Below are 9,967 nucleotides of genomic sequence, written 5' to 3'. Positions count from 1 at the left end.
CCCACGCACGAACGACGAGCACCTGCGGACACCGAGCACCCACAGACAGACACGACCCCCCCACCACTGCCGACGAATGTTGAATGAGGCCGCCACTGACAAGCAGCAATGAGTGCCCACCCCCAGTATGTCCCCCCTCCCTTTCTATCCTTCCTTCCTGTCTGTTCCCTCCCTGTCTGTCCTCCTTCCCTGTCTGTCCTCCCTGTCTGTCCCCCCTCCCTGTCTGTCCCCATTTCTGTCTGTCCCCCTTTCCTCTCTATCTCCCTTCCTCTCTATCTCCCTTCCTGTCTGTTCTCCCTTTCCTGTCCTCCTTCCTACCCCTGTCTGTACCCCCCTTCCTGTCTGTCCCTCCTTCCCCCCTCCCTTTAATATACTTGTAAAGTAATTTTGATGTCATTTAAAATATAATTAAATTCTACTATGTATTGATATCTGAATGCTTTAAGGATGGAAATAGAGTTAAGTTCATTAAGGAAGTTAGAGGAAGTGTTTAAAGATGTCACAGATGGTTAAATGTCATGTAGTCCTCAGGAATCCTGTGGACTTGACAGAATTTTTCTCCTAAAACTCAAATTTGCCAAAATTATGGTGTAGTCCTGCAGGAATCCTCAGGAATCCTGTGAGTCCTGCAGGATTCTGTGGGGGAATGATAAGTACTGGAATATTCGGATAGAAATTTGAGAATATTTACACTTGATGGAGATGCCTGGGATCTTAAAGGTCGCTTTGATCGTGCAATCAGCGACAATGAACCAGTCTCCTGGGTACTCCAGAACAATGAGTATACTTTGTCTTTGCTCTGCGTATGTTAATACAATTAAATTTCAAGTTATCTAAACTAATCTTCTGTTTATTATAGACTGAATTTGATCCTTTTTCTTCTACATCTGCTACATCTGGAACTGGGTCTACTAGACACAGTACCCCAGCTTCTATCCAGCCGACTTGTAAATCTCGAACTACCAGTGATCTTAAAGACGAGTGGATTAGGCCTCTTAACATTCCAGGCCATATCATCAAGAACAATCCTAATCCTCCACTGCTGCTTGCCTATGAAAAATACAAGGCTTACTGCCAGGCATCCAACAGATTGGATACTATGCACACAGATGGATCCTGGCCTGATAACTGTCAAAAACCAACTGCGACAGAGCTTATTGAGATATTTGTTGCTAAGTCAACCTGGTATTCTGCATATCGAACAGCTTTCGCAGAGGTTGCAAGGAACTATTCAGATATGCAGGCATATCTTGATGGAGATGCTAAATGCCCTACTGATAAAGAAATCTGGGGTTATAATGAACCTGAGGGATACTCACTCACTGATCTCAACAAGTGGTTGGCAGAGAAAAAGCAAGTTAAGAGGGGAAAAGAGAAGGGGAAAGAGAAACCTAAGGCTTCAGGTAGTGGATCCAAAAAGAAGAAGTCAGATGGAAATAAGGAAAGCAAGAAGTAAGTGTACTATAGTAACACATTTCTCATTTTTTCTTTCTCTCGTTTTAATGCAGACTTTAATTTTAGTAGAAGGTTTTACTTGACATTGCTTGTTCAACTTTCTTGGGCCTACTCTCTGTGATTGCTAGTCTGGACAATTATATGATGACCATTTGTTTGCTGCTCTTCTTGACTCTGCTACCTGGAGTTTCAGCTATACCTGAACAAGACTTTCCTGATATCACATTCAAAGTCTTTAACTATGTTGTAAAAGACAATTTCAGCTCCAAAGTTACTCTTTCCACAGTTCTCTTGGTCCTGTTCTCATTGACAGATAATCTTGAACTTCTAAGTTTACATGCTAAGCAACAAAATCCTACTGGAAAAGGAGAAAATGCAGTTTGTGTCAGTGCATGGATGAAAGCTCTAGTTCGTGCACTCATCGAGAGGCTTGGAGAAAAGTCTGACACTCTTTTGAAAAAGACGGAAAGCCCTACTGGAGATCAGAAGATTGTTGCAATAGAAGATAAACTTGATAACTTTTCAAAACTTCTGGATCTATACCCTTATGATGATAAAGGAAATTTTCAGGGAAAGCTGAAACCAACATGTCAAGATGAATTTAAACCAGTGTTACTCATCTGTCCTAATTCTCCATTTTGTATGACTAAATCATGCAAGCGTCGATCTTTGATGCAGCATACTCCTTCCAGAGATATACCAACTGTGACTTTGATCAAGGGAAATGAAATGCATGAAAAGGCATATGTATTAACTGGCATCTGTACATCTTGCAAAACATTGTACTGGGCTGATTGTGAACGCACATCCAATGATAACATAGTCAGCCAAGTTTACTTAAATTCTGCTCACTATCTTAAAATTGGTCAGAATACATGGGTTGATCATGTCTTCTCTGCTGCTGTGTTAAATGGAATGTACAGTTTTCATGCATCAGCAGCTGCATATACAGACTTCTGGAATAACAGTTATTTAGAGAACAGTACAGGAAAAATGACAAGATGGCTGATTTGGCAAGCATTTGTCCAAGAATCAATACGTTCACTTGGAGCAGCTTTACAAAAAGACTTGCAGCTTCCAGATGGCCTTCCCATTGATGATGTTACCAAATCAGCTTTTGAAATACTAGGAGATAATGGATATATTCAAGCTGCTCATGCTCATGAATGCACTGAATGTACTCAACCCTATAAGGCCATTGCAGATAGTTTGCTAACTGGTGAAGATCCAGCTGCTTTAGTTGGTGAGGATGAAAACAGACATGTACCTCCACTTGTTGGAGAAGGGGCTGATCTAGCAGCTGCAGATGCTGCTCAAGCTCGACTTAATGCTCAACAACATAATCAGGGTGCTTCAGACACAAATGTTGATGAAAATGCTGCACCTGTGAAAATGATTGTGATGGATGGCATTGTTATGGGGCCAACACATTGTGCATATGACAATTGTACTTCTGAGTTGGCAAATGCATGTGGTGGAGTATTTTGTCACTTTCATGACTTACAATATGGGGCAAAATGCTGTGTACATGGTTGTACATCAACAAAGAAATCTGGAACACAGGCCTGTAGTGAACATCAAGGTGAATGGAAAAAGCATTCAAATAGCAGAAGCAAACAGAGTTTAGCTGGAGTAAAAAGAATGCTTCAGCGACCTGCAGAAAATATGCCTTGGCAACCTTCTAATGAAAGACCTGTACAGCCTCATGACTAGTGTTTGAAAGTTAGGTTAGTTAACCGGAAAATAACCGGAAAATAACCGGACCTAACCGCAACACTAACCTAACCACGGTTAGGGTTAGTTGATTTCGAAAATGGAATAACCGGTTATTTTGCGGTTAACTAACCGTTAAATAACCGGTTATAACCAGCCCTATTATACACCTTCAAAACGCACTTTAGAACGTCCAAAACGCTTAAAATTTGACTAAGTTACAGTCAAATCTCTAAAATATCACTCAAATGTGTAGACTTTCAAGGATAATTGCATAAATATGTCAATTCTTCACCGATTTTAGCGTTCTTGGGCTCGTTTTAAAGCTAGAATATGCAGAAATAATATCTATGAAGATACATATGAGCATATTTGCCTTGTTATAACTGATTATTTATTTTTCGGTCCTAACCGGTTAGTAACTGCAAATAACCGACTGTAACCGGTTAGTTGTGGTCCGGTTAGGTTATTTTAGGTTTTGGGACAAAGGCTAACTGGTCTCGGTCTTGGTTAGAGCCCCTGGGCACCCAATAACCTAACCTAACCGGACTTTCGAACACTACTCATGACCAACCAGCATCTGAACCACAAGTCAAACATTATTTCAACCCTTCTCGATTTTATTGCATAGAAACTATAACTGCCCCATGTGGTGTTGTTATTGCATGGACTAAATTTGACAAGGCAGAATCACCAATAAATGTTTTAAATTGGTTGGAATCTATCTTTCCAACAGAGGAATCTAGACCAGATTACATTTGCATTGATAAAGCATGCCTAGTGCTTTGAACTGCGATAGCCAATGGGAGCTGGGAGCGGATATGGAAAAAGACCACTTGATTCATTGTGGATAGCTACCATTACATTAATCATTGCACAACTGACTATATCTGTTGTAAATGGTGTAATCCTGCACCTCTCAATAGTTCTGCACCTAATCTGGTTATATCTGCTGTTGATAAAAATGGTCGACCATATTTGAAAAGAGCCTTCAATACTCAGGTACAGTTCTTAATTTTATAATATATATTTTATAACTTATTGCTTTTGCAGGCTTGTGAACAATTAAATTCATGGCTTGGTGGATTTGATTCCATCTTGAAAAGAATGACACAAGGAAACTTTAACTGGTTTCTTCATACTATGCTTTTCTATCACACAAGATATGTGATTAGAAAGCAGGAATTAAGTAAAGATTCTACTGAAGAAGAAGAAGGAGAAGAGGGAACAGTAGATGACTCACTTTAGAATTACACAAACTAAATGTATATACAATATCAATCAAGTATGCTGATCTATCAATGCCATCTGATCAATCTATATTTAAAATCCATCCTTAAAATTAGTAAGTGCATGGGAATTTCATTCAGAATCCAGCAGAATCCACTGGAATTCCATTCAGAATCCAGCGGAATCCATTGGAATTCCATTCACAATCCGGCAGAATCCACTGGAATTTGAGATTCCTACCATTCCGGCGGACTCCGGATGGAATTCTGACATTCTATGGGAGTCTGCTGGAACTCATGGGGGAGGGTAAAGTACTGCCGAGGATGTGGATTTTGACTCCTTGTCGATCTACATCCTCGTCTTGAGTTTGACTCCTTGTCGCTCAATTTCTACCATTTACCATTATTCGAGTTCAATACTTACTCATACACTTAACAGCAATGTCCCCCTCCAATGCCAAACTGTACTATAAAGAATACTTCCATGAAGGGGATCGTGAATACAAGGCCACTGATGCAGTATGCTGGGATGTGACGAACTGTCGCGTTCAGTCTGGGGAGGTCATGAGTGAAGCGGGTATCAATATGTATATGGAGCACCCAGACAGCCAGGATCTGAGTCATTGGTGGGTAATCACAACACCCAATGGTGGCTACATTCCCACTGCCCCCATCAGCATACGAACCATTCAAGCAAGAGCAGATGGACATTTTGGCTTGGATGACCACACCAATATCCACAGATGTACGTCAAGGGTTTTGAGTACATTTGCTGTATTCCCAAGTGCGAGCACTCACAACGCATGCTATGGTGGACTCCTACTCTGGAGGATTGTCCTGAAGTTCCCAATGGCCCCTTTGCAATCATCATTTGTGTCCTCAAACCACACCTGTTGGAGGGATACAAAAAGCTTCGCGACAAGTACGTTGGCCTCATAGGCCAACGTTCCGATCACTCTCTGCTGGCTGGCCTCCTGGTGACGACCATGTGTCAATGTCTCGATAAACTCTGATCCTTTGGAATGACTTACAAAGAGATTGTTCTTGCAGTTGCAGAGTTTCAACACACAGTACTCGATATACATGGGTGGATAGAATACGTTGATGTTTACCAGCCCTGTCTGTGCCCCGGTCCCAATGGCATGGAGACGTATGAGCCCAATCAGAAACTTATGGGCGCCTTTACAGAGAAATTTGCGGTTGCGCAGCAATTTCATGCGATGGGCATTCTGGTCTGGTTAATTCGACCGTCTTTTCGTATTTTGCCAACAATGAACATCAATGTCTATTCCCCCCAGCAACATGATGATGCAATCGTCTTGTGGCCTTTTTCCGATGGCTGGGGGAAGCCTGACCCTTATCCTGTTCTGGTTGTTGGCCCACCATCCACAGAACTCTACCGGTGGATGCAGCACATAAGCTATGGGATCATGGACCTTCAGGATGTTACGTTGATCAGCCGTCAGGATTTTATTGAGGGAAAAGTCAAGCTGGGGGCGGTTTGGGAGTCTTGTAGGTGAAAGCCTCTTCGATTTAGATCAGTAGCTAATATTTTTCTTCTGTAGACTCACTTCCTGTCCCGTCTGTTTCCCAATTGTCTGTGGCAGGGGCAGTGGGGCCCATTGGTAAGATTGACTGTATCATGTTGATGTTGTGATTGCTAACTTTGACTGTATTCAGCTGGATCATCTTCTAGGAATGAGGGACAGTATTCCTCAGCCACTTCAAGCACTCAGCAAGGTAAAGTCATGCTTGCACTTCAAGTGCGGAGTTTACTAAAGGTTTTTGCAGTTTTACGATCTGTGAGATCCCAGCAGCTGTCTCAGCCACGATCTCAGCTGCAGTCCCAGGCTCCCTCCATGCCTGTTATTCCTCCTTCTCTGGGGCTCATGCCAAGGTTGGATGAGGTGCCCATGCCTAGCAGGTGAAGAAGCTCCAGACAGCCCCTTCATGCCGGACCCTATGCCACAATGGGAGGATGCTTTGCATATGATCGATTCAGATCGCAGCTGAGTAATCAAACATCCAGAACACATCGCAAACATCAGCTTCAAATATCCTAAGCCCGAAATTTTCTTGAACTCCAAAAACTGGGCTTTGTATACTGCAACATGGTTGGCCATCCGAGCACATCATGTTTACACGCTCGGCACTGGGACCTCGCTCCCTCCACCCATCAGCAGCAACTTCCTCATCAAAATTCAGCCCTTCTTGCACCCTGAAAGTATCGATGTTGCAGCACAGCTTGATGAACCCATGACTTCCACTGCCCCACCACAACTGGAGGGGAAGGGGAAACAGAGTACAAAGGGGCCAGGCAAGGGGCCGGGAAAATCTCGCACCAAGAAATTGAACTCTTATCTTGATCAGATCCCGCTCAAACAAGGCCAGGTTGATAGGGTGGTTTTTTATGATACGACGATTCAACTGGGTACCACAGTGGAATTGGAGAACACATTGACACCAGAAATCACAAAGGAGGTACTCTGGGAACTCTGCCACATGAGCTTTCAATTCAAGCTTGTGAGTCTCAATACCATCGCCGCAAATGCGATGTACCAAGCATGTGAAGGGTTAATGCAGGAGAAGGCGGCAGCTGCCTGTATCCAGGAAGTTCTTTGGGTATTTCCCATGTCTGGTGAGGTGGTGGGACCTTTCATCATCAACGAGATCCCGAATCGCGATTTAGGGTTGACGTCGGTGGATCTGCTGGAGTGGAACTGTTATCTGGTGGCACTGGGGCATTTGATGTCTTCGTGGAAGGGTTGCCTGGAGTCTATCACCAAAGCAAGCTTGGGGCCATTGGTAAACCAAGTGCGTCGTCTGGAGGAGGCATGTGCAGTGTTCTATTGCCAGAGTTTCTTTGACCACTTTAGCCGTGCACCTGTCATACCCTGTCATCTTCCTTCTCAATCTCTTGCACGTTCCCAGCCTGTTACCTTTGCAGATTCTGTGTCTTCCGTGCGGCTGCCATCATCTTAATTTTTTTGAACAATAATAGCACACATACATCTTTGCATCATGTCACCTCGTTTTTTTCTTGTCATCGGCACATGATGTATCAATATATCTTTTTTGGGACTGTATTGCTCCTGGGGATTTGGGGGTTTGACGAGACCTTGGTAAGGCACTTTCTTCTTCTTTCCCCTCATCTTCAAGCTTGGTGCTTTGCAACACTTGATGTCATTCAGAAAGAGTTGTTACTTGGGCAAGGCTGGACTTGCTATAGGGTCTCCCTCTGTGAAAAAGAAGTCTTTGGCTAAATATTGTGTGTCAACTGATGATGCCAGTGTGTCACATCGTCCTTATGGGCTACCTGGTGTTCAGATCTTGCCTAGGCAGGACTTGACAACTCCTCTAGGTTCCTTTCTTCAGATACCCTTGCCTACTGCTGCTGATTTGCATGATGATGCAGCTGCTGCTGCTGTTGACACTGATGATAATGGGACTGACTGGGATAATGGTGACTCTGAGGATTCTGAGGGGGTTTCACCTAGTGAAGGTCTTCATCCCTTGGTATTTCCTGCTGAGCAAGGCTCTCCAAGTAAAAAGAAAGACAAGAAGATAACTTTGTGGAAAAACTGGGCTTTAAAACTGATTCCAGAGCTTCTGGATCCCTATCTGAACTTGTTGAGAGAGTCAGAGAACTTAAAAAATATAGATAGGAGGTTACCTCACTGTTCTTGCAATGGAAGAGGGCATAAAATGAAGGTTATTGCAGTGTTTTTTGAGAGTAAGTTATTCTTGCTGCCTTAGAATTGATTTGCCATGGCTAATCTGTTGCAACTGCCACTTAGAGCTCACATCAGTGGAAGTGTGTTCTTGCTCTGCATGTCTACAGCTCTTGGCTATGGGGCTGTTTCCAGCCTCACCACTTCGACCTACATTGGCAGTGGATCTAAATATGCTTGACTATGTGAATGAGCTTTTTGTTCGCTTGCCACCAAACACTACTGCATGGTGTGACTCTCTAGAGGCATTTCTTGGTTCCTGTAGCTATAAGCTTGAGAGTAGAGATGCAATAAGGCATTGCTTTGGAAATGCTCTGCAGTGGTATGGGAATTTGATTGCTCAAAAAGAGCTATTAATCTCTGGGATCATAAATGAGAGTCATACTGGAATAGAGGGTCAGGATGACCTTTCTTCTGAATCTAAGGAATTAGATGAAGAAAGTTATGGACCACCTCTGACATCTAGTCCTGCTCCTTCTGCAGATGAGGCTAGTGATGGTTCTCCTGATGTTCAAGATAGTACAAATGCTACATCTGGTATTCATAGACCAAGTCTATATTTACGGCAGCGTTGCCCACTTTGTTTTGGTGGAGATAAACCACATGATGACAACTTTCTGTAGGTGTTATTTTATATTCTTATGTTCACATCTCATTTTTATGTTGTCAGTGCAGATGTTATTGTGTGCATTGATGCCTGCTTTACTCACAAAAGAAGAAATCCAGCAAAAGGTGGGGCAAAGGGTCCTGAAAATCTCCATTCAGAAACTGTCTTTGTGTCAGACAAGAATGTTGCTGAGATGAAAGCCTTTGTTGAGACTACTTGTCCTGTAAAATCAAAGTCAAAGGAAAAGACAAAGGAGGGCTCTGATGCTCATGGTGTAGAAGATTCCTATGAGCCTGGAATGAAAGTCCCAGTTTCAGCTTTGGAAGGGTGCTTGGCCTCATTTGTGGCTGCAGATGAAAGAAGGACAAAAGCCAGTACACAGTTCTTTGCAGACACAGGACTTACAGCTATGCTCTGTTGTCATGACCATGTGCTCTGGATTGTGAATATGACCACTGCTGGAGAACAACAATATTATGCTTTAGCATTGATCAAGGAGCTTTTTTTGAATTTGCCTTTGTCAATGACTGTGGGGATACTCTATGATATTGGTTGTCAGTTGGAGAGAAGTTGCAAGATATAGGGTTTTCTGGATGAATTTATGGCACACATTATTTTTGCACTGGCAGTGTTTCATGCATATGGTCACCAGTGGCCATGCCAACTAATCTACCACCACTGTAAAGGTGAAAGTTTTGGACTCTCTGATGGAGAGGGCTGTGAACGCTTCTGGAGTTCCATAAAGTTACTAATTCCATCAATGCGTGTGGCAGAGGTAAGTCGTCATGTGTCATCCTTGAAAATAAAATTAATGATTGTCTAAAATAGTTCTACCATCTTCTGTTCACAATTGATACTCAGGTGAAACACCTAGAGAAAAAGTCATTCAAGGTGATGGGAAAATGGCTTCAACGTAAATGGCTGCATTGCCTAGAAAAGAAGATTGGGGCTGAGGAAATTCTCCAAGAACTTGGTCTAGAAATGCCTCTTCTTGAGAAAGAATGGAAAGACCAGGTTGTGGCACAGACTAAGCCCTTGGCAAGACAGTCAAAGAATATTGCGAATAATGCTGTCAAAGAGATAATGGCTTTGTATACTGCAAGGAATGCATTTGTGGGTGAGTTGGGAGAGCTTGATCAAAAGCTAATTTCTGGTGACTATGGAGATGATATGTTGGGGGAGGATGTCCTGGCAGCACGTCTGGCCGTAGTGAAGAAGCAAAAGGCTATAGA

The 9,967-nt window shown here is 42.9% G+C and overlaps 2 protein-coding genes across 2 annotated transcripts in view; both read left to right on the top strand.

The window, feature by feature from the left end:
* Positions 1 to 585: 585 nt before the first annotated feature.
* LACBIDRAFT_335526 (uncharacterized protein) lies at positions 586 to 1,576 on the top strand (the record flags this gene model as incomplete). Its single annotated transcript, XM_001890380.1, has 5 exons — positions 586 to 588; positions 613 to 619; positions 721 to 803; positions 860 to 1,452; positions 1,525 to 1,576. The coding sequence occupies 5 exons, from the start codon at positions 586 to 588 to the stop codon at positions 1,574 to 1,576; spliced, it is 738 nt and encodes a 245-aa protein (XP_001890415.1).
* A 3,262-nt stretch (positions 1,577 to 4,838) lies between these two features.
* Positions 4,839 to 9,967, top strand: part of LACBIDRAFT_335525 (uncharacterized protein) — a gene marked incomplete at both ends in the record, with an annotated part of 5,263 nt that continues 134 nt past the window's right edge. The window contains 15 exons of the mRNA XM_001890379.1: positions 4,839 to 5,027; positions 5,141 to 5,374; positions 5,513 to 5,909; positions 5,963 to 6,022; positions 6,078 to 6,321; positions 6,446 to 6,920; positions 6,981 to 7,211; positions 7,773 to 7,941; positions 8,119 to 8,130; positions 8,195 to 8,211; positions 8,239 to 8,357; positions 8,394 to 8,747; positions 8,799 to 9,289; positions 9,365 to 9,510; positions 9,564 to 9,852. Coding sequence (XP_001890414.1) covers positions 4,839 to 5,027; positions 5,141 to 5,374; positions 5,513 to 5,909; positions 5,963 to 6,022; positions 6,078 to 6,321; positions 6,446 to 6,920; positions 6,981 to 7,211; positions 7,773 to 7,941; positions 8,119 to 8,130; positions 8,195 to 8,211; positions 8,239 to 8,357; positions 8,394 to 8,747; positions 8,799 to 9,289; positions 9,365 to 9,510; positions 9,564 to 9,852 — 3,427 coding nt within the window. The remainder of the gene's footprint in view (positions 5,028 to 5,140; positions 5,375 to 5,512; positions 5,910 to 5,962; positions 6,023 to 6,077; positions 6,322 to 6,445; positions 6,921 to 6,980; positions 7,212 to 7,772; positions 7,942 to 8,118; positions 8,131 to 8,194; positions 8,212 to 8,238; positions 8,358 to 8,393; positions 8,748 to 8,798; positions 9,290 to 9,364; positions 9,511 to 9,563; positions 9,853 to 9,967) is intronic.

This window comes from Laccaria bicolor, genomic scaffold, assembly GCF_000143565.1.
Source record: "Laccaria bicolor S238N-H82 LACBIscaffold_93 genomic scaffold, whole genome shotgun sequence".
Taxonomy (NCBI): Eukaryota; Fungi; Basidiomycota; class Agaricomycetes; order Agaricales; family Hydnangiaceae; genus Laccaria; species Laccaria bicolor.
This window is presented reverse-complemented; position numbering and strand designations above follow the sequence as displayed.